Below are 24,256 nucleotides of genomic sequence, written 5' to 3'. Positions count from 1 at the left end.
TCATATTGAAGCAAACGGTAGAGAACTTTCTGCAGAAGACAATAGGTATATAGGAAGGACCTTTTGTTCTGCTTCTGGGCCAAGAGGATTTTCTCACGAGTCATGTGGACTTGGACTGGGCAAAAAGGGTCACACGTATGATATCTTTCTGAAAAGTCCAGGCCTTTTATGTTTTTGGAAAGTATTATTTTCAATTATTATTGCAAGGAGCAGTCTGAAACAATATATCTTAACAATGAAACGAAGAGTGTAATAAACAAAATGAAAATAATTAAGCAAATATAAACCCGGTTTGTGAATCTCAATCTCATGGCTTGCATTTTTTTTAACTATGGACAACGTAAAAATTTGAATGACATTCATGGGTGAGAAAAATTGCACATTTACTGGAAGAAAAGCAACTTCTACAGCATTTCTGTTCATTAATTTCAACATCAAGCAATAAACCCATATTCATATTCATCAACTCAAAAAAAGTTTTACAAGCTTGTTTTATACTCACAAAAGAACACTGGTACACTAGTCAGATTCATATTTCTGTCACTGTTTTGCCTTGAAATGATTTACTAGACGAGAAATGGTCACTTGTCTTTTACATTTTAAATGTGAAAGTGGCTTCTCCCCAAATTGTGGATGGATGATGCATTCACATTATCAGACTCATTAGATCTTACTGCTTTGATGTCATTGAGCTATCTGACTGGAGTAGATTACCTTGTGTTTCGATGTAAGGTCTAATGAAAGTCCTCCGCCACCACACCTCGAAAGCTCTCTGGAGATTCGGGCAGTTATCACCAGCCTTCAAAAAACTTCCTAACCAAGAAAGCAAAATACTCTGTTGGTTCTCTAGTGGTAGAGTCAGGATTGTCCTCCCAATGCCTTCCTCCACTACTTTCCGATCAAATGTCCGGCACCCATGTTGCAACCAGCTGTAGTCATTGATTAATGGCTGTAACCATGTCTGTAGCAACAAGTTACGAGTGTCCTTTGATGGTAGCAGCTCCCCCCTTCCAATTCCCACAAATAGTCTTGCTGTAACGCAGCTAACATGGTAACGAGACACTACAGGCAGTTCTTTATGTAGAACGGCCAATTCCTCCTGGCTAGCCCACATTAAAGCAAACTCATCAGCTGCTTGTCTGTCTGCTAAAATCTCAAGCAACCATGAGAGGTTATCAGCCTCAAGAGCTATTTGCTTCACCACTGGTTCTCTACTGTCCATAGGTTTATTGGCAAACTCAGGTTCAGCAGCTTGCCTGAACAAAGACAACAGGGAATTCAAGCAACATCTACATGAGCTGTAGATTGTTTCATTGCAGATGTCAGTTGAACCTGCATAAGTTGGAAGGCTGTTGTTCTCTCGCAGAAGCTTCAGGACTACAGATTTCATTTCACGGCGGCCTCTCTCCTCATTGCTTTTAAGAACAAGTTCCATTATAAAGGAAAGTGTGTCTTTAGGTGGATTAACAACCTCTGGTGAGACTCGTTTCAAAACTGGAGTTACCCCAACACCTTCATTCTGCAGTCGTAGAATTGAAGAGACCACCTTTTCTTCTTCTTCTTCCCCAACCCATGGAACTGCTTCCAAATATTCCAAGCATGACCGGATGCATGAGTTGAAGCCAAGAAATTCAGCAATCTGCAAAACAATTCCAATCATGTGAGGTCTTGAAGAATGCCAAACATTATTCATAAACCACAGACGTAGAGTGGCAAAAAAGGGACAGAGGGAGATCCCGATGAAAGCTGAAGGCTGATTACACATAATTTCAACTGAATGCATAAACTTCACGTGGGTTTTTTTCCATTCAGAATATGAAAACTTCAAATTGCATGTAGGAGAAATGCTGTTTTCCCTACCATTGTCTTAATGGCATCATAAACTCCTGGAAATTTAATAGTACCAATAATCAAATAGGCCATTTAAGTCATGCAAATAAGGACTGAACAAGTGTAATGAGATGGGGAGGGAGAAGAACAAAGCAGATCAAACGATGCATTACACTGCCAATTCTAAAGACAACTTATCAACTTCAAGGCAGATATAATCATCAACAGAATCTCTAAGGCCATAGTTAGAAATGGCAGTCTTCACCTGGCATTTGAAAGATAAAGAAAAGTCTGCCTCAACTGGATATGCATAGACTGTTGACCATTACTTTCACCTTTCTCTAACCCCAAATCATCACTTAGCAATGCAATTCTGATCTTTGGGTTTAAGAATAGGGCAAAACATTTTGTCTAAACTGTGTTCGATAGGCAGATTTCTGATGTCTCAATATCTATCCAAAAACAATAATTGGTGGCCCAACAAGCCTAGCTTCCAAAGCACTGGCCAAACTATTGCAGCCTTGTAGGAAGTATATCTATGTATTTACTAAAATGAGGTAGCAGAAGAAAAAGCTTTTGTTAACCATATTAAGTAATTAGAAGAAAAATAATGTATCAAACAGAATCACCATAGCAAAAAAAGAAAAGGGTAAAAGCAATATCAAGAGAGAACAAAAGCAACAATGAAATCAAAGAATGTAAAATCAGTTTGTTAAGCTATGTACAACCAAATGTCAAAGCAAAGAATAATGAGTCGTTTTTCATTTGTGAAGATATTACAGCACGCTTTAAGTCCAAGAGGGAAACTTTCAAGATAGCAAGGCCTAGACATACTGACCTACTGAAAACATGGTTCTAGTTGAACACATGAGGAAAAGATAACCATACAACAGTCCTACATGGAAATGTAAAAGCAATTGGATTCACACGCTAAACCCATACAACTAATATTAGGATATCATAAATGTAAGTTGTTTCAACTTTCAATGCCTTTGTAGATATCTCTCAGAGGCAACTTATAGATATAGATGAAAGTCACTCGACTTCCAACAAATTGGCTAGATCCACTCCCATAAAGATTATGAAAAATTTTAGATGTGCATACTAATGTTGTGCTCTATGTTTCCAACTAAAGGAAAATCTTATTCTTCGTTGTCACTCTAAAATATAGACCACGCATCTCAACATTAAATGCAAAAATAAACATACTTAGTATCATATTTAATGTTATTTATTTCCATAGAATATATGGGCATCAATCTCAATTTGTTTGAAAACAAAGCATCCTTTATTTAACCCTCTTCTCCATTCAAAATCAAACTTGTGCTATTCAATTCACTAGTTTTAAGTGATTTTGAGCCTAGAGCATTCTAATCCCTTATCAATAAGGAAGCCCAGAAATACTAAATGACAATAACAGTCTTAGCACCCTATTAGACATTATCATATAAAGAGTAGCAGCCATGCGAAGTGAAGCCCATTTCCAAAGAAGTAAATACAGAAAGCACTACAAGGGCGAATGTCTGGATTTGACATATTTATTGTTAGCCAACAGACAAAGAAGCTCATTCTTATCCTAAGCCCCAATCAACCACCTTTTCTCCTAGCTGGAGCCAAGGATCAGTGATGATGGAATTGTCCTCCACTATTTGCAGACTACAATAAGTCATTAAAAAGGTAACTTCTAAATTTCCCCATAATGCAAGTAAGCCATATCTAGAAGAACAAAACCACAAAAAATAAATATTAATGACAAGATGTGAGCAGCAAAGTTGCAGTCAACTCCAATAAAAAGAAGCCATTGCACTGTAAATTACCTTAATAATTCGAAGCACACGCGATACGCTTTGCTTGATTAATCGCTGCTTCATATCTTTGCAATACATCAATCCCACAGTTTCAACATATATCTCAATGTCCTCACAATCATCGATCTCAAGACAGGACAGATTAGACTCCTCTTCAGAAAGCTTATCAGCAAAAAAACTGCTGTTCTCCACTAACACATTTTTGTGGACGCTCAGCTTCACACAAAATCCTTGCTTTCCAAGCAAGACCACCTTCATATCACTGGTTCCAGGTTCCCCAAACTCAATTGCCACCTTCCTTGGCAAACTTTCTATTTTAGGCCTTGGTGCTCTGTCATTGACAATAGAAGCACTGACACTAGGAGTGTCAGAGCCACAGTTTCGCTGATCATCAGAAACAACTCCAGTTCTTAATGGAGCTAGCGGTGGCTTTCTCTCATTAAATGGGGCTTGTTTCTTTTGGACAGTGGTCTTAGGTGGTGGTGAGGATGGTTTAGTTTTGTTTAGAGGATTTTGAGTTTTAACCGTCTTTTGAAACACAACAGGAGAAGGACAACACCAAAAACCTTCTGGTGTTACAGCAATAGGGACATTTCGAATCTTGGTTTGGCCTTGTTCTACCCTCGTAAGTCTAATTTCAGCCATGTTTGACAAGACCTTACAGCATTATTGAAATCAATATATGGAAATTTTTGTAAAGAACAATAAATTGCGGCAACAAGCTGACTTTCCTTACAAAAGTTAAGAAAAGAAAAACTTTATCATATAAAATATAAGGTGTGTTTTTGAAGATAGTCCAGGAAACCCTAAATTCGAAATTTCTTTTCCACTAAAACAAGTACCCCACTTCACAACATCGACTTATTCAAGATTGAGCCAATTAAAGTACAGTTTACTCCAAATTACAGTTGCTGAAAAACTACACAAAATATAATTGCAATCCAAACTTAGCAGAAAGATGAGAGTACAATTCTAAAGAGTAAACTCAAATTCCTGGGGGGAAAAAAACACTCTTTACTTTGGAGGTAAAAATGCCAACAAAAAGAAATTATACAGTATCTCCAATGTCCTCCTTTTCTAATTACAGATCAACTTCCAAACAGAAACCCATAAAATAGCCACCTATTCCATCAGAAAGAAGCATTAAAGTTTGAAACTTTGAGACCCCCCAGAAATTAAAAAACTCACCTAGATATAAGGATAGAGAGCTCCTTGAAAACCCATCTCTTATGTCATAGTGTCAAAGTCCAGGAGTGCCTAAAATCAATGAGAAAGAGCTCCAGTGTCAAGCATCAAGGGAACCAGTTAACAGGCAGTTACAGGGAGGAACAATGAGTGTGATGTCTCTTTTAACTGTAAAAGAAAACCCCAACACACACATACCCTTATTAAAGTTCAAAAAAAAGAAAGAAAGAAAGAAAGAAAATAAAGCAGTGATGGGCTCATAGGTTTATGTCTATCTATGCTTTTGATGATTGTATGGTGATGTGGGTCTCAGATTTTGCATGCCTTTCCCTCTCTCTCTCTCTCTCTCTCTCTCTGCAAATATTCCCTAACCCTCTCTCTCTCTCTCTCTCTCTCTCTAAAAAGCACTTTCTCAGTGATCAAACACGCCTGTCTCTCATCATCAAATTCCCACTTTTTTTTATATATAAAGTTTCGATTTTTATAATAATTTTCCGGTTTCTTTAAATGCTTTGTTGCTTTTCTGGACCGTTGCTGGATTTTCTAGGCTGAAATGCGACCATCATTTTCATGGATACTGGAATTACTACAAAACCCTTTAACCATTAGTCGACGAAGGTTGAATGTGACAGGTGATTGATGTGGGCATTAAGATTTAAGTGTAATAACGTTGGATAAACTTATGGCTTACATTGAAAAGGATGGTCGGTCCAAACTCTCTTCTATTTCATGTTTGTATGTACATATATGCATCTGTATTTTTTATTCTATTTCTATTGTACATACTCCAATTTGTTTCCTTATGGTAGATCAACTCACATTTTGGCTTATTATAATGTCTTTAGGAACTAATTAGGTGACAACCAATTTAGCCCTAATATATAAAAGTTATCCCTAAATTTATTATTTTCTTTGACTTCCTTAAAAAAAAAAAAGGTAAAAGGGAGTAGGCAAGGTGATTAGAAAAGAACGGTATATATCGGATCATTTACTAAATAAATAAACATGTCAATCGCATAATTATAAATTTCAACGTGAATAAATATTTTTTTCCATTCATTATAAGAGAAATAATAGTGACGATTGACAAATTTCAAAAAAATGTGATGCAACTTATCTAGAGAATAATGTGAAATTTCAAATTTTAACGATCAAATAAAAATAATATTATTAGTATATCTTTTAAAAGAAGAAAAGAATCTCTCTTTTGATTTAGATTTAAAAACAAAAATGAACCAATAATTGCCAACTAGATTGCTTATTCCAATTACATTATCAGTACTTAAATCCCTTTTTTATATTCTGAGTTGAATTATTTAAAATTTTTAATAAAATGTTAGCAAAATGGAATTTAATACAAGTATGCTTAGATATATCAAAACTACAATACTATTGTATACCTTACGGTAGGCCTAAGATGGATGCTCCTAAATACCTCAAATTATTACAAAGCATCCCCTTAAAAGCAACCGACAAAACTTATATAGAGATAGCCAGCTAGTTCTTTTCATCAATATATGAGAAATTTGCAACTACAAATAAATTCTGATTCAAAATTTTAATTAGTAATCTATAAGAAATAACTTGGTGATGATATACGCTGTTATAGATTACACTCAGATGATTTATAAAAAACTTAGAGTTTGATCGGAAAAAAAAATTTACAGAAAAAAAAAATAACAACTCATTGGAGGCAATAGATAAAAATAATTATAAATTGATCATGAACGGTGAAAATAGATGACAAAAAAACCCTTTTCTTTTAATAAGAGGTCTCGAATTTGAATTTTGGATAAAAAATTCCTTTAAACACTAAGAGGAAGTGTTTTTTCTTTTTTGCGGGTCTATCCAGCGCGAGTTTAAATTATTTGGCCAGTGGATGTTTCACTGAATGATTAAAAAACTAAAAAAAAAAAAAATTGTAAATTGGATGAAAGGAATAAGGTGGTAACATCATTAAAATTAAATGTAAGATCTTGCTTTTCCTTTTTGTTCCTTGTTAAGTTGCTATTTGCTTTACAAAAAGAAAAAGAATGAGAAGACATCATTGTCAAGTGACACAAGTTCAAGAAAGAGTGGAAGTTTTGATGAGGCAACCAAAAATATTCTTAGTCTACTTATTGAATCTTTTTGACTAGATGTAAACCCTTCTTTCTTTTTTTTTTTTTTTTTTTTTCTTTTTTTGTTAATTTCTTTTGCAATTGCATTATTATTATTTAAAGGTATGGACCTATGTCAACTGGCTTGTAGTTGTAGTGGAATAATAGGGCATAGAAAATGATGATTGCTACTATAGAAAAAAAAAAAAAAGAATAGGAAGAGGGCACGTTTTAATCATCACTATTCAATGGTACCCCAAAAAAAAAAAAAAAAAAAAGGAAAAAAGGGAAAGAAAACTAAAAGAAAAATGAATTTGGGTGGAATTTTGGCCCACCAATTAGTGTTTACTATTTATATCTCTCGTTCTAGCTATAAATAAACTAAATTACTTATAAATTGCTTCAATTTCGATAAATTTAAATTCATTAGTTTCAAATTTGAATTCGAATGTAATTCATATAATAAATAAGTTAAATCTAAGATTGAGTTAAATTTATAAATAAATAATGTTTTAACTGTAAATTATAAACGAGTTAAGTTTAAATTTGAGTCTCGTATATCTTTATATTATAGTTGTTTATTTTAAGTTAATAATGCTATAGCTCTTTATCATAACTTTGGTTCGCTTGCACGTGCTGATTTTACCTTGTAAAACCCTAATTACAATCCACTATGCACTTTGTTGGTTAATAATTACCTCTTATTATAGCTAAAGAATCAAACTCATAATGAGAGGACCCAATAAGGATGTTGGAGAAATTATCACCACTAAGTAGACCAATTTACATATCATCACATCTCAACTTTAAAGGTAGTATATTTTTCAAAAATTCGATTTTGTTTGAGTTCTGATTTTCATATTACAATATATTTGATTTGCCTTTTGAGCAATTAATTCAATAACAATTACTCTATTTTATTTTTACTAATCATTTTCTCCGATGTATATTTAAATGTATTATCTTTCTTGTGATAGATAATAATTGGATTCATATTTATAAATAGTGTGAATGCAATTATTTTCGTCTCTTAATGTAAGAAATTAAGGTTTCCATATTAAATTGTATATTAGCCTTTGTCCGACATAAATGAATTTTGTAAAAATTTTATGAAATTCATTATAAATTTCATATTTAATAGAAATTAAAAAAAAAAAACTTCATTTTAACTCATAAATTCAATTTTATAGAATTTAATAATCAACATCAATTTTATTTTACCATAAAAAATGGGCATCTTCCTTTGACAGAAGCGCAGAAGAGACAGTAACCTTATCCATGAAAAGAACAGCAAAAGAAGAATGTTTTGGCTCAAAAAACAGCTAAACAGTACGAAACCCAAGAAGGATGTCTTGGACGGGACAGGGTTGCTGTTCTTCTTAGTTCTTGCCATGCCTCTGTCTTTTTCTTTTTTCTTGCACAAGTCCATCTGATCTTTCTTCCTTGTCAACTGTTTTAACTGCAGATAAAAAGAAAAAAATTATGCAAATAATAATTAAATTAGCATTACACCCATAACTCCTAATCATGGATACATAGTTTAAGTTTTCTTTCTTTCCTTTTTTTTCATTACAACCAAAAGATTCTAAAGGAAAGATTTTGTGATAGTTATCATGGGACAAAGCTCATGAGATGAATTCTAATAAAAAATAATAATAATAAAAAATCAGGTACAGATGAGAAGGATAATTTAGTACTTGTATGTGATATGTTGACCAAGGGTTTCATCTCCTCTCTTGAATTCATGCCAAACTTCTGAAAGAGAAGTAGAAATGGCAAGATCTGCTATTCTTTTCAGCTTCTGTTCTGTATTAATGGCTGCAATTTTTGCATACTCTGCATCTGTCCAGTTAAATGACCCTGGTAATTCTTTTTTTTTTTTTTTTTTTTTTTTTGCTTTAGTCTCTTTAACAGAAGCTCTAATTATGTGTATTAAAAGTTAAAACTTTCTTTAACTTCTTTGTTCTTATTTTCCTTTCTTGTCTGGTATATAGATTGGTACTTTTGGTTTCCTCTGTATGCTTGTGCTTCTACTGTTAATATGGTGAATCGGGCAATCTCCTCTAAAGTAATAGTAAGGCAAATTGCAAAGGTAACATTATGGCTGGCTATAGTCCTGTTTTTGAAGGTTGTAATAGAAGATTTTATAAGAGGTAAAGCTGGATTCTTTTCATTAAATTTGAGTGAGAGAATTGTTAGAGAGAAAACAGGAAGTGGGTTAGTTATAATTTCCATGATTTTGCAATTGGAAGCATCATCTAAGCCAAGACATGAAATGTCACAGAAGGGAAAAAATAAGAAGGAAATTCCAAGATTTGTTGAATATGGTAAGAAATTTTACCTATTTTGATTTAAATTTTTTAAATCAGTTAATCTGAATCGACATTAACCAGTGAATTGTCATGACTCATGGCAGGAATGGCAATCTTGGTTAGCTTCAGTTTTGGACTCCCCTTTATCTTCTTTGTGGTTAGAAATGGTGAGATCAAGTTTGATAATAACAGTGATAGGCATTCCTGAAAATCCACCTTGATTTAGTGATAGTATCCATTAATTAACGAAATAAAATGTACTAATATAGTTCCACTTTTTCTCCTATGGATTATTTTAATACCAATACAATTAGTTATATAAAATAGCACTGTGACTAAAATTGTATTTTAAATAATTTTTAGCATTTTGATTGCCCCAATTTTTTATAATTTTTAATAACACAACGTTTGAATTAGCTTTTAGAGATTAAGATAACATTTTATAAAAAATTAACCAATATAATACTTATCATTTTAGCATTTTATGAAAAATTATTTAGACAATTAGAAAATAAACGCTACTAAAGCAACTAAAAGATACTATCATTATCATTTAATTTTGCCGAACATTTCCTAAAACAACTTTTTGAAGCATAGAGAATATTTCTATGAATTGAAAAGCAGGCTTTTTTGAAGCATAGAGAATATTTCCATGAATTGAAAAGCAGGATTGTTTGTTTCGGATATTTACATGTCACTTGTGGGTCAATTGGCACACATGGCAACCAAAAATTATTTGGAACAGGGCCACTTTTGTATTCCCATGAAAAAAAATAACCCAGAAACATGACACCTAACAAATTTTCCAGACAGAAAAAGCCATCTAAAACTCCTAGCTAAGACAGGGAAGCATCATTGTTCATTGCTACTGCAAAAGGAGATGCCAACAAAGAAAATCAGGTTTCCTCCTCTCTTACGAACAATGTGTATAAAAAGATGAGAAATGAGCATAGACACAAACTACTTCCATGGACAATCGAAATTTCATTGCAGAGGCACTAGAGAGATGGTCCCAGTAAAAGAGACTTGGTTGTCTACCAACTGAGCTGCTGCTTATGATTTGATTCCCTTGCGAAGGCCAATGCCAACACCGAAAGGGCTCAGAAATGGATCCAGTCAGGCTCTCCTATCTCCCTTATTATACACAGATGAGACCGCCAGAACAGTGTTCATTATGATTTAGTACAAGCGACCTCTGCAATTGGAAGTTTCACAATGGCAAGGACATCCTTCTCCAGGCAGCAGATGATACCGATAATTGTATGTCAGTTCTTCTCCAAATGCGATCTGCTCAAAATAAGGGGTAAAAAAAAAAAAAAACAATAAATGAAATAAATCACCACCCATACAAACAATACTAGGAAAAATAAGGTTCATTACAATAAAGAATTAAAGATGGTTAATTGCAACATCCTGGTTTATGTTATTAAGCACTGGAACCAATACAAGTATACAACATAAATAGAACCGGGGAAAAGAAAAGGAAGCAAAGGGTTTTTCCTCTAAGATCTTCACATCAAGATATTAATGCATCCCATGAAAAGAGTCAAAAACCACGCAATGACCCAAAATGCAATTGATGATTTAATTCCTCCCCTCTGAGCCTAAAAGAATTAAATCTTCTTGAAATGTCACACAGTGATATAAGGAAACAAACGAATGCTCCAATAATCCCAAATATCCTACTCAAACAAGAGATCGATATTCCAGAAAAAACAGGCAAGGATTTCTTACATCTCTACTTGCATAAAGACCAATATGACTATGCTGAGAATCCATGCTGTTGACAAGAACTTGGTGATTCACAAGATTTGGAGAGCAGCTGCCAATACGAACAGAAGCAAGAGGAAATTAACAGGTACTCAGAAATTAAACAATTAACAAGAAATTAGCATCTGAACACCAAAACTTCACAACTTGAACCCATCTTACCATCTAACTATGTTTAGGGTCGCATCTCAATCTCAGATTATGGGTCAATACAGTTTCTTCATAAAGTGATCCATCCAAAAAGTCACATTAATTTAAAAATAAGAAATGGGTAATGAATTAACCCCAGTAAAAATGAAGCTCTAGGACATTGACATAACTTTTTTCTGGATCAGCAGAATATAATTGCATGAAGAACCAGTTAACTGTTAATCTAATTTCCTCCTGTCACTTCTTTTGCATCTCTGCCCTTTCTAATAGTCTTAAGAACATAATCAGCCATAGAATTAGAAAAAGAGAGAGTCAAGGACCAGGAATTTACAGACAAGTCAAAACAGTTGCCCAAGGTTGAATTCTGCTATTATGCTATTATTATAACAGAAAACTAAAACTAACAAAATATTTTTAATCTAATATGCTGTAAACAAGAACCTATATATCTAATTTGCACCTTAGGTGTCCTAGTGTGAGACCTCTTTCCTTTTACAAAAAAAGCATTTTCCAATTTTTGAACCCTTGACCTCAAGATCATAATGAAGCCATTTTACAAATGCAACAAGATTCACCCTCTCAAGTCACCAAGGTCAGAATAATTTTAAAAAACTAATTTTTTTAGACTGTTCCAACTTATATACATGGATTTTATCCACTAATGAATATCTTTTTATGCAATTTTTTTTAACAGTAATTACAAAACTACATAATCATAGTGAAGTAGGCCTACACTGTTTATGCTTCTTTTCTTAATGTTTTAGATCATAGGCAAAGGTGGTCATGCTTTATATGAGGACAGAACATATTTCCTCTAATCTTAAGAAAAATGTATGAGAAAATAAATAGTTATTAGCACATATTAGTTGTAACAGTAAACCTAGACAACAGAAGCACCTAGTAATTGGTCCATTTTGTTTTGAGCACTATATTATGGGCTCAAATCCTCCTAAAAGCCTTTTTAGAGATTTTGAACTAAAAATTGGCTATAAAAGCCAAACAGTTAGTGAGATTAGCTGGGTTACTGGATCCACTGGTCTGTGGTTGAACCAAGCAGTTCATGTCACAGTTAGAAGTCATAACCTTGCTCTTTCTTACACAATCCTCAGACAACTCAACCAGATAACGGACAAGTAGTTTTTAACACTAGCTTCTAGGTTTCTTGACATTTTGATATTGGATCTTAATTTTCTCATGCTTCTCTTGCACATGGTCCATGTACAATTTTGGCATCCAGTAGTAAATTTGTCTACTAAAATATAGAGTAGGCTTCATTGCCATTATCGCCTATGAAGATAAGGATAATAGAGGAAGTGAATAAATTAAGAGATGGGAGGGGCAGATCATAAAGCACTCATACTCATAGCATCAAACCCAGTGCCTCACATCTAGAGGTAGACATAATAATACATATCTTGACAATTTTAACTTTTAGAAAATCACAAATCAAACAATATACTATCAATTGGTACACATTGCAAGGGGTAATAACTAGTTACTTTCCCTACCTGTGGTTGATGAACCGTGAAACATTTCCATATTCTGTGGCATCAATCGCATATTTGACTTGTCCTTCAATCAATCTGCTCATATCATTAGTATGAGCATCAATGTCATAAATATAGCTACGAGCTTGTTGACCATATCTGGAAGTCCAAAGAAAGCTCATTCAAAATATAAAATAAAAACAAATATAAGCTTAAAAATAAAATACATCTTTCAATATTTCAAACCTGCCACGTCTCTTATTTGCTTCCTGCTCATCTAAAACCTCCCCAATATACTCGCACACAAATGTGCCACGTAGGATTGGCTCTGCTGCCCTGACAGCCCATCCCTGTATATGAACAAGCATATGAGTAAATATAATGCCATAAATATAGGAATAACAAAAAGAAAAAATTGAAGGCATTACCTTATTCTTTTTTTTGAAGACTTCCAACTTCACTCGTATTCCATTCTGCAAAACCCTGTTTGAGCAGGTTTTGCTGCAGCTGCACATGTTATTGCACTCATAAACCAGGTAACCCTCCTACATATTGATAGAAAAATGGAAAATGTCAATTTCATTATACTTACATTCAAAATATACATAAAAAGGGGCAGGGTGTGCAGGGCTTTACAGTAACAAACAAGAAAAAACAGCCCATCAGCATGTCACAAAATTTGAGCCTTGAAATCGAAAATGTAGGACTAATTTAAATGTTGAGTCCTGGAGTTCTCAAATAAGAAGGTACATATAAAAACCCCATAATCCCATATACCCACAACCTCAGAATTATTTTTCATCCTATCAGGGTAATACCTAAATGGACCATTATTAGGAACTTATAAGCATCTGTTGTAGTCCTTTCTGTTGTCAAGCTAAAAAACTTGTCACAAGCTAAGGACAGAAAAGCTAGGAAGTTAGAAACAATTGCATGAATCAATGAAAAAACCATTACAGAAGCTCTCGGAGTCATGTAACAAACACCTTTCAGGGAACAAAGGGAAGTCCCAGGCTTCTAGCACCTAACTATAAACATCATCCATTGTTTGACAGGCAGTCATACCTAGAAACTCGGAAACTCAATTTAGAATGAGTTTTAGTAAGTATTGACTACGTGAAACAATTCATGTTACCTCCAACATAATCCGCCCTTTATCATCATAAGGGAACCTGCCATGCATAGGTTTCCCATATATGTCTCTTGCATCTTCAAAGTCATTGTCAAAGAGGTAAACATGATCACAGGTTTCAGGAGAGCAAAATGAATGAGAGCAGGTGCACCCCAGATGCAAACTCTGCAAGAAAAGGAAGGGCAAACATGACATCAAATACATGCGAACCAAAGATATATATATATATATATATATATATATATATATATATATATATATATATATATGCAACACCACATATGGTTGTCCTTTTTGTTCTTTTGTTAATTAAGTCTTTTCCTGTATATGGATGTTTGGGAATTGGGGAAGCTCTCGCAGCCAAGTAGGGTCAATCTCTTGCAACATAGGAGATAGACTTAAGTGCATAATGCATAGATTAAAAGACATGTTTCAAACAGGGTAGCATCACAGAAAAATTAAATGGCCGACAAAAGGATACCTCAATAACAGGATCAGAGCTTTGATCAAGCAATGGGCTCGTAATATATGTAAAGCTCTCCCAGGGCTTGGGAAAATTACTTATTTGACTATCAGAAGCATCTGCAAGGTTAAGAGATGCCAGGAGGTCCTCATCTACTACACAAGCTATTGGTATGGATTCCCTCCCGAAGCTGATATCATTGCACAATATAGTGGTCCTTTGTTGTGGCCTCTCTCTAATATCATTTAGGTCAATGACATAATGGCACTCATCCACTTCCCACTCATTTTTTATATGCTCAGATGAATGCGCTAACTGTTTACCTATAGAACCATTTGGAAAAGGCATCATGGGCGACAATAATCCTGGGTCCTTAAAACTTTTACAGCCTCTGGGACAAATAAACCCCTCCTGGTGCCACTCCACTCTAATGTTATGCTCACTGCAAAGTTTGGCTGCCTTGAGATATAAACGTTCTGGTAACACTCCGTATTTGCCCTCCAGTGAAGCCTTTAGGCTCACCTTACAGCAAGCAGAGCGTGCAGCAGCTAAGATGTCGAGGTTATTTGGGCGAGGTTTAGTCTTCTGAATCTCAGAAAACAATATCTTTGCAACAGATGAGCATTGGGATTCTGCTAATCTACCAAGAGTTTCTGACTCAGTTACATGAGGCTGTGCACTTAATTCCCCAATATTAAGTGACTTTGATGCCTGGATACGTTTCTTCATGCTAGCACTGCCTCTGTTCCTCATCCTATATGTTGCTGCTCCTAGACCTTTCTTAAATCTAGGACGACTAAGTCTTCCAGATTTTAATCTGTAAGCATAGTAACGAATCCCCTTCTTTGGGGGTCGAGAGCTGAATAGGTTTGGTCCCATATGAGCAGCCTGATGGTGCCTGCCAAGATCAGGCAGCAAATCAAACTTCAAGCCACAAAACCTGCAAATGAACTTTCGGATACCACCAAAATTCTCAGGGTTATTTTCCACAGGAGCTGTATTTCCCAGCTCAAGTTTCTGCAGAGAATCCTCTTTCTCTTCACCCAGAGACTGATTATGCTGTTGAGCCACTTTTGACAGCCTGAATTCAGCAGGATGAACTGAGAGTACATGTAACCATAGCTCCTCAGCATTCCCAAAGTGACTTCCACAAGGAATGCACCGAAGAAGCATACACTGTTCGACAAATTGCACATGGTGTCTTTCCTGCACATGAGTTTCCAATAGTTTCCTGTTGGTAAAAGAGTCCAGGCAGATGGCACAAGCATATCCTCTGAATATCCATTGTGCTTCCTTTTTATGATTCTCAATCCAGTGGTTGCCAAGCTCTTGGTCATTAAGGAACCCCTCTGAACAAAATTTGCACTTAAATGATTTTTCATCATCATGGCTACAATCAATAGCCAATGGCAAAACTGCTGATTCCTCAATGACAGAGGAGGAAACAAGTGCATCTTCACCAGCATTGAAGCCCCATATTTTAGTGAGTCTCTCTTTTTCATTGCAAACCAACTTCAACAAGAGTTCTCCAATGCTGAAATTTTTAGATGCTTCAGACAGGGCCCACTGGAGTTGAACTTCCATAGGAACTGGGTTTCTCAGGGACAAAATACTTTTGAAAAGCTTGTAGAAAAGCTCACAAGCTTGATGCAAATGCAATTTTTGATCCAGGGAATGGCACTCCTTTAAAATATCTATGAACACTTCTTTTGTTATTATTCTACTTTTACCATTTCTCGCACGCTTAAGCCAACTTGGAATGTGTTTATTGCAGTATAATGAATAACGCTTTGGACTTTCATTACAAGAGACATTATTATCCAAAGGACCTGAACCTATGCAGTGCACCACATCTGTGCCATTATAATCCTGACTGGAATGCTCAAGCTTCTCCATTAACTTGTTCCTTCCATGGAAGGCATCTCCATCCATGACCGCAACAGGCTCTACTTGAAGGGGACTTTCAACTTCTCCTACCAATACCATATCTTTGCAGTATGTAGTTTCTGAACCTGGCATAATCTCCTCATACTTTCTCTTAAGTGTATTCTCAGGTGAATTTGAGGTATTTGTTGTATCAATCCGGGGTCTGTGTTTCTTACAGAATGAGGAACCTGGTAGAGACCGATGTTTACATCGAGTGCCAAGAACAGTGGTACCTTCACACATTGGACTATTAACAGGAGGACTTGTCTCTGCTTTAGTAGAGCTGCCAATAAAGCGAGAGGCCAAATGTACACAACAGTAAACATCACCATCATTTGCCCATCTAACACACTGTCTTCCTTTAGATTCAATAAAAGCAATGCATTGCCGATTCTTATTCCCAGGATCTATGATTTTCTTATCCACATTTTCATTTATAGGAGTATTTTGAATATTATTTGTCTGTATGAGCTCAGAGTTTCCAGCTTCAACTACAATTTCATCCCATTTATCAGCCACACTGCAAGAAGACTCTATAGGTGCAGCTCCCCCTCTAAAATCTTCCTCTTTAGAAAGCTCTGATGCTACATTAGTGGAATTTGTACAGTCTCGATTATTGAAGAACTCAGAGTCAATTTCAACCGTCATGGTATGAAGCGGAATGCTCATTTCCCCCTGGGAAGAATGTGGCTCCGCACGGCGAACTTCAAGCTTAGGCCTCTTCCTGCCAACTTGAACACTCATGGTCGAGGGACTGTTACAGCTCTTGTGCTCCATATCTCCACTACTAGATACAGGTGATTGGGATGTTGAGAACCATTTCATAACTTCATGCTTCCAGGTTTTCCACTCAGAACCTAAAGTTGCCTGCACTGGTGCATTCCAGAGAGAGTTGACTTCATTCCACTGGATAGAATCAGACAATTCCTATATCACAGGAACAAGAATCAACATAAAACACAAAAGAAGATATTAGGACAATACAATATTGGTCTATTAATCATCAAGCACTTCCTGCATCTGGATAGTGACAATCTTAAAAATAGCACACAGGTGGCAGAAGACAAGCATATATGACAATATGTAAAGAATTTTACCGAACCTATTGAAAGACATCAAAATCTAATTGGCAACAGAGACAAAAATGATTATGATTTCCTTGTTCCTGAAAATATTTTATCCACTAAACGTCGTAGAGAATTTCTCTCTTAGGCACCAAGAGAGGTGGGTAAAGCAGCACGAACCAACATACAGAGGGCAGAAGCCCAGCAACCAACAGATATACTGGAGGGTAGCAAAAAATAATTAGGTTCGGATAAACTAGGATTTGGAAATTTTTTTAGCAAGCCATTCTGCCAAAGGCAACAATGCTGCACAAACATGCCTAGCCATGGGCTGAATAGCATTGTCTTTTCATGTACAATCAAATGTATATCTAGGAAATAAGGCAACCCAACTGTCATAACTAAAGATTACTTTAGCATCAATTGGTTGGTACTAATTTGGCATCAATGGTTCGTTAAACATTCTAGAAATGCTCTGAGAAAGTAAAGAGAGAAATGAAAAGGTTCTAATCAAGAAATACGTGACTCAGGTACTTTCCCGCATCACCTCTTTCTTCATTGTTCAAAGAATCTAGATCAACAGATGGATATCTCACACACCATAATAGCATATATCAGAGAGCTAATTTGTTCTATTTTGATGTTGGCTTTGCAGTTAGTCACAGCACTTGCATATCTAGTACAGTGACAAAAGGATCCATCTAGGCTTGTTGATATGTCACGACCTAAAACCTATTCCATCTCAGTATGAACTGTCATATTTTGGTGTTTGTGAGCAGACATAATTTAGCGCATACCTCTCTCAGCAATTCAATAGATTCAGCACTTTGTGCAGCCTGACACCGCCGAACCCAAGATTGAAAAGAATGCTGCAGCCATTCAGATTTTATGTAGATTGGTAATATCATCTGTTGATAAAGAACCAATGTTACTTCATTTCAAAATGAGAGAAGGAGACAGTTCTATTTATAAGTCAATATCAACATGAGTTTTAAAATTGCCTGACTAACCCTGAGCTTTCAAAGTCCATAGAATGATACAAATCACGTCCCATTTGGTTCAAAAATATAGTCAAATAAGAATAAAAGAAACATGAAATAAACGACTGTAACTTTAGATTATTGGAAAATTTTATTGTTTTATAGTTGACACAAACATTTACATGCCAGTTACTAGTACCTGTCAGAGGCAACACATATGACAAAATGGCTAGTGAAGGAATAATAGGTCAGAAAGAGTGCATTAATAGTGAGCAATTTCAGGTCCAGACTCAACTTTCACATGTGGAAATTATCAATTGCCGTATTGCAGGAAAAGGAAAAAAACAATTCCAATTCTTATTCAGCAAACTATCAAAGGAGTAGGGGATTTACATTTTGGAGCTTCAGAAGCATTCTTCCAAGGTCAGAATAACCACTACAACGTGAAGCCTCCATTGCAAATTCCTTCCAGACCATCACATCACGAGCAGTGTCTATCAAAGCCTATAACAAGTTTGAAAGGACAAAAGAGATTATTGCAACACAAGGTGAAGACATGTTAGGATTATAATGCTTCATTAGTGTACCAAAATAAGAACAAGCAAGTATAAATAGATACCCCAGTGTGAAATTGATCAACAATATTCAGCATGCCAACAGCTAGCTTTTGCATTATAAAACGTCGTGCAACATTCAAATCTTTGACCATTTTTAGTCCAATTTTATGTGTCCTATATGCAATAGGCTCAGGGAATTCGTTGATAGATCGGACGAGTAGCATATCTGCCCAAGAGTAATTCCTGTTGTGAGGGAAAAAAATAACAAAATACTTCTTCCGATCATGGGTTGGTTTTGCTTTCAAAGTAGATAATGGCCAGTCTGCCCTTGCACATCGGATTCCTGCCTGCCACTTCCCCCTCCACTATACTCAGAAAAGTACAGAAGTACCAATGTCAAACCACATTCAATGCATATTTCAATCAGCACATAGGAAAGCTTAAAAGATGAATGGCTATAGATGCATCTTTTTTTTTTTTCCTTTGATAACTAATGAAAGAGAAGAACCTAGTAACACCCTGAAATTGACAATGTGAGAATAGCAAATCAACTGACACAGTTAGACTTAAAGAGAATTCATGCAAAAGGCATGAACCATTGTAAAATAAATACTGTATGTCCATCAAAATAATGTAAGAAAACCATAATATCTGCTGAAGGGAGACACTATCATGACAGTGAAAAAATACAAATATACACGGTTACCTTGACCCACAACGCCACAGATTCATCATGTTCCAGCCACTTGGGCTCTGAAAAGGATGACTCTCCATCCCTACAATTGGTTGGCTCACTTTCAATAGTATCCACAATTACATTATAGTTCTCAGTGGCTTCACAGGGTTCTGTACAATAATTCTGTACATTCAAATCATCATCTTCAAAATCATGAGAATCACCGGATAGTCTTTGACTCTCCACCTGACAATCAGAATATGAAGGTCCACTCTGGTGCCCTTCAGAGACAGGCAATTCATCTGCTGTCCCTTGACATTCACTGTTTCTACCTATTTGAGGCCCTTCCACCTTTAGTGACAAGTCATCAACTGCACCATCTGTCAATTCAACTTGTTTTCTACATTCAAAGCCATTAGATTCTCCATCATAAATAAAACCCGTTCCTGAATTCTGTTGAGCACAATCAGATTCTCCAACATACTGAACGCCAGAACAAGGAAGCACTTCCATAATTTACACTAAAATCTCCAGTCCCATGTAATGTGTACAAAATGATTAATTATTTCTGAGCTCATTTCCCTGTTCAAACAAAGCTCAATCCATAGAAGAATCAGAAGCATGTAAATACAAATCACCAATAACATAATAGTACACACTGATAATTGAAGCTGAAGCAACAAAAATTATATTTCTGCAGAACACATTCAGAAGTAACCATTGCATAGTGAATCAACAGATCATCTGATAGTACCACCTGAAGACAGCCTACTACATGCTAAAAATCTGTTGTCAAATGACTGAACAGACTATTGACCAAAAAGTCATTCAAGATTGAAAAAAAAATCAAGCAAAACAAAAAAAAGAGACACATTCCATGTTTCAGGTTTTAAATGCATACAGAATAAGGGATCCATCTGTTGACCCTTCAGAAAAATTTAAGCACCTTATTGTCTAACTCTGTAAGCATGCGGTTGTCCATGCACGAAATTCTATGGTAAAAAAATAATAATTGCTCGAAAATTTCAGAAGAAAATCCAGATAAACTAATTGTGATTCTCTCTATATACACAATAAGTGTAAAGAAGAAAGCAATGGTCATAGGCAAAAGAAATCATCCAATTCATTACTACTAGGTTCAAATTTGATGAAAAATCATATGCATTACTATTGAATTGATGTAAAATTTAACCAGAGCATGAAACCAACTTTGTTCCATTGCTTGTGCTGACCAAGAGGAGAATTATTATAAACTCTAATTCAGTTATTACCTTATAATGTTTGACCATATCAACTAATAGTAATCACAGAAATTGTCAACGTAATGAGTAATTATTTGCATCAATGGATTTATACAATAAACTGGAGCAATTTTAGCAAGTTCACCAGCTAAAATTTCCTTTTTCATAAATTATAACATGCATTGCTAAGTTTTCCTTTCTTTTATAGCGTATGTTGCTTATTTGTTTCACGGTATATTCAATTCAACCACTGAGCTTTTTCCTTTTAGCCAAATTATAAATAAGTTAAGAAATAAAATCAGCATACATCAGAGCCTTCAATTCTCATGGAGGATTTACAATTCAACTTGAAAGAAGATATCTATTAAACGAAGACTTTTGCTATCCAATCAGCAGCTCTATCAAGAGACCTATTGATGAAACAAATTAAAGGATTAAGAAAATGCTTAAAATCATTAGAATAATTATCATAACTACTGTTGTGAATAAAGAAAATAAAAAATACAATCTCCTTAAATACTTTGACCAAATGCAACAAAAATACTGCTGAGGTGCTCCTCAGATTTTATGACAAAAAGATCTCAAATTCAGTTTTAGCTCGTTTTGGCCAGATCATTCAGAAGAGTACTTTTGCTAAAAGTACGCTCAACCAAAATGCCAGTAAGCACTTAGTTGGATAAGATGAGTCAGAAATCCAATAAATCACAGCTTTTAAAGCCTCAGCTATTTCATCTCATGTTCATAATTTACCATTTCCTTGTAATAAACTTGGCAAACTATGCATGATCATATTTTCCTCATCAAGTAAAAGAAATATAAATGCTGAATTATCTTAAATACTAGTAATATCAGAAATATAAATATCCACTGCAAATATGTTGAATTGAGAATCTCATCAAGAAGATCATATTTTAAAATAATAAAAAAATTTTAGAATTGAATTTACTAAGATTTATTAAATGCAAATAACAACCGGCATGGCTTCCATCAAATTTTATGAAGTACTGCAAAGCTATTGCATGAAGCTTATTTATACTCTAATAGACACATGAAAGTCAATATTGTGCATTTTCATTAAAAATTCACCATCTATCATTCAATCGTTACAAATATCGCTTAGGCTACTGTAGCACCACGACAAGGGAAAACAACAATGAAGCCAAGCAAACATCACATGCAAGAAACAACTCAATAAATTACCAGTTAACAAAATATTAGACATCAAATCCTTAATAACCCACCAGAAAGCCTCTAAATTTTTGCAAGGAATATCAGTAAACCCTAATCCACTAGACCCAGAATTAAACAGAATTTCTCTTAGAACCCTACATTATAATCAATTCACCATTTAGTTTAATCACCATCCAGAACCCATGACCTGATGTATGATCAGCATGTGAAATATGCCTAACCCAGAAGGTGGGTCCGATCCCAACTCAAAAAAATATGTATACATATGTTTATTTATTTTTATATTGCAGAATTATCTTACCATGCAACAAATATATTTACCAAGAACCCAAAATTACTAACAGAAAGTCCAATTTAAAAGCAGAATCAAACATGGGTTCTCGGATTTTGCATAGAAAGTTTGTCCTTTTATAGTGTATTATGGTTTTTATTTTTTATTTTTAGGGGAGGAGCAACTACCAGCTAACTAGGTCATAAAATTGATTGCAAAAAAATAAAATAAAATGTTACATACATAAATAAATGGTCATGATGCCTAGAGGGGGAAAATAATAACAGAGGAAAGCAATGGAGAAGTAGTGTTAATGTACCTTTAAAGACTGTTGGAGATCACCTTTTTCCATGGTTGTTGTTGTGTTGATATTGCTTGTTTGGTTTTGGTTATGGCTTATGGTTTTGGGTTGGGTGCGCAAGTGAAAATTTTGTTGTATACCCTTTTTTTAAATTATTTTTGGGTTCTAAATTGCATATATATCAATACGTCTAGTGAAAGGAGATATGACGTTTTTGTGACCAGAGGGAAGAGGTGAGATGGGTAACCAAACCAACTCTGTCCCGTGGCCAAAAATTAAAAAAGAGAAGTCGAAGAAAATTGCAAAATTGGGTACTTCAAATAATGAAATTTAGACCCTTTTTTATATATAGATCATAGATGGAGAAACGAACAATTGTTGTGTAGGGTATGGGTATGGGGTCTGGTTAATGAAAATGGAAACCTAAAATTAAAGAAGAGGACCTAGAAAGACTGACTGGGTTTTTAGCAAAGACTCAGGGATCAGAAGTGCGCTTCTATTGGGTTTTTTTTTGTTTTTTAAATCTAATTTGATTTTTTTTATTGTTATTATTGTTTTCTTTTATTGGGTTTTTGAGATAGGAGTTGTTTGTTGCTGGCTTTGGAGGAGTGAGCGAGTGGTAAGAATTTGGGATTTTATGTTTCCAAGATTAGACTTCTTCGAGATATGCGACTTTCTTTGGGGTACAACTGATTTGCCATTTGGCTCTTGCAACGAAAACAGAGCGGAAAGACACGACGTCGTTTGATACTGATACTCATTGTTGAGCTGCGTTTGTATGTTATAAGTCCGGTTCTTTCTTTACTTTTTAGCCCGTATGAAGATGTCCAGCCCTACTAGATTTAGACTATTTTGGGCTCGGCCCACTTAGGCTGAAGTGGATAACAGGATAAGTCTCCAACTCCAACCAAAATTTTATATTCCTTTTATCCCGTAACAGACTCACTTTCCTTTTTCACTTATCCAAATAATGTTATTTCTTTTCTTAAAAAAATTAATGTTTATAGCCTCCTATTTCATCCCACTAATTTTATTTCTTTTCTAAACAAAGAATATTTTGCAGTTTCCTATTTCACCCATTCTTAATCAAATTTTAAAATGAATAGTTAATTAAAACTTAGATCTTCATTATTTTATTATACTTGCACGAGTTGTTCAGATCCGTATCCGTTTTAACGGTCTACAGTAAATTTGAGTAATTTCCACTCGTCTTTGAAGGCAAAAGGGCTAGCTCGGAAGGAATTTGTATTGTAGAAGATCGAACCATGACCTTCGTTATTGATTACGGGAGGGTGCAGAAAATTATGTGAATATATATATATATAAAGAAAAATTATCATAAAAATTATTGCAAATAGTAGCTTCTCTTTGATTGAATTAGAGAGATAAGTTTGATTAAGTATGTGAAAATGGATGTGTATGTCAATTTAATTCTATTGTCATAGCATGAAAAAATATATACAATTACAAAAATCTTCTAATGAAAAAAAGAGGTCTAGAGGTGAATGATTTTGAAGCATTAATTAAAGATAAATAATTGGCAATTTGCAAAGTTGGATGCATTTTGATTCTTTTAATGTACCTAAACCTCTCTTTGCTTCCCTTTTCCTTTATAATGCAAACAAAACAAGCATGGAATGAGGTGGCAAATTAAAGGAAGATAAGGTCTTCTTCACTTTAACATCATTTACTCTGTGTTTCAATGGAGACTTTTCTCCAAGTTAGCAATCCTTTTATTCTTTTTCTGCAACCCCTTTACACTATTAACTTTATTTGAGGAAGTCAAATCTATAATTCTATACATACAAGAAAG

General features: G+C 34.8%; 3 protein-coding genes across 5 annotated transcripts; 1 reads left to right on the top strand and 2 right to left on the bottom strand.

The window, feature by feature from the left end:
- Positions 1–426: 426 nt before the first annotated feature.
- On the bottom strand, positions 427–5,305 carry LOC105639612 (BTB/POZ domain protein). The gene is made up of 2 exons (XM_012223722.4): positions 3,648–5,305; positions 427–1,639 (listed from the first exon to the last, which is right to left on the bottom strand). The coding sequence occupies exons 1-2, from the start codon at positions 4,281–4,283 to the stop codon at positions 671–673; spliced, it is 1,605 nt and encodes a 534-aa protein (XP_012079112.1). The 5' UTR covers positions 4,284–5,305; the 3' UTR covers positions 427–670.
- A 3,070-nt stretch (positions 5,306–8,375) lies between these two features.
- Positions 8,376–9,579, top strand: LOC105639957 (transmembrane family 220 helix protein). The gene is made up of 3 exons (XM_012224163.4): positions 8,376–8,785; positions 8,917–9,249; positions 9,339–9,579. The coding sequence occupies exons 1-3, from the start codon at positions 8,695–8,697 to the stop codon at positions 9,440–9,442; spliced, it is 528 nt and encodes a 175-aa protein (XP_012079553.1). The 5' UTR covers positions 8,376–8,694; the 3' UTR covers positions 9,443–9,579.
- A 387-nt stretch (positions 9,580–9,966) lies between these two features.
- Positions 9,967–23,050, bottom strand: SUVR5 (histone-lysine N-methyltransferase SUVR5). 3 transcript variants are annotated; one of them, XM_012223724.4, is made up of 13 exons: positions 22,462–23,050; positions 20,988–21,090; positions 19,470–20,021; positions 18,826–19,128; positions 18,600–18,710; positions 18,024–18,134; positions 14,255–17,089; positions 13,777–13,938; positions 13,070–13,186; positions 12,888–12,991; positions 12,663–12,800; positions 10,969–11,056; positions 9,967–10,521 (listed from the first exon to the last, which is right to left on the bottom strand). In XM_012223724.4, exons 3-13 carry the CDS (start codon positions 19,950–19,952, stop codon positions 10,414–10,416), a joined length of 4,560 nt encoding a protein of 1,519 aa, XP_012079114.1. In that variant the 5' UTR covers positions 19,953–20,021; positions 20,988–21,090; positions 22,462–23,050; the 3' UTR covers positions 9,967–10,413. The 3 variants fall into 3 exon arrangements, with proteins under 3 accessions (XP_012079114.1, XP_012079113.1, XP_020537201.1); XM_012223723.4 differs by lacking the exon at positions 20,988–21,090 and having other exon boundaries at positions 22,462–23,049; XM_020681542.3 differs by lacking the exons at positions 20,988–21,090; positions 22,462–23,050 and adding an exon at positions 21,922–22,066.
- Positions 23,051–24,256: the final 1,206 nt, after the last annotated feature.

The sequence above is a fragment of the Jatropha curcas genome, chromosome 3 (genome assembly GCF_041381405.1).
Source record: "Jatropha curcas cultivar XTBG-Jc1 chromosome 3, XTBG_Jcur_1.0, whole genome shotgun sequence".
In the NCBI taxonomy this organism is placed as follows: Eukaryota; Viridiplantae; Streptophyta; class Magnoliopsida; order Malpighiales; family Euphorbiaceae; genus Jatropha; species Jatropha curcas.
The sequence above is the reverse complement of the archived record's forward strand: the minus strand, read 5'-3'. Positions and strand labels throughout refer to the sequence as shown.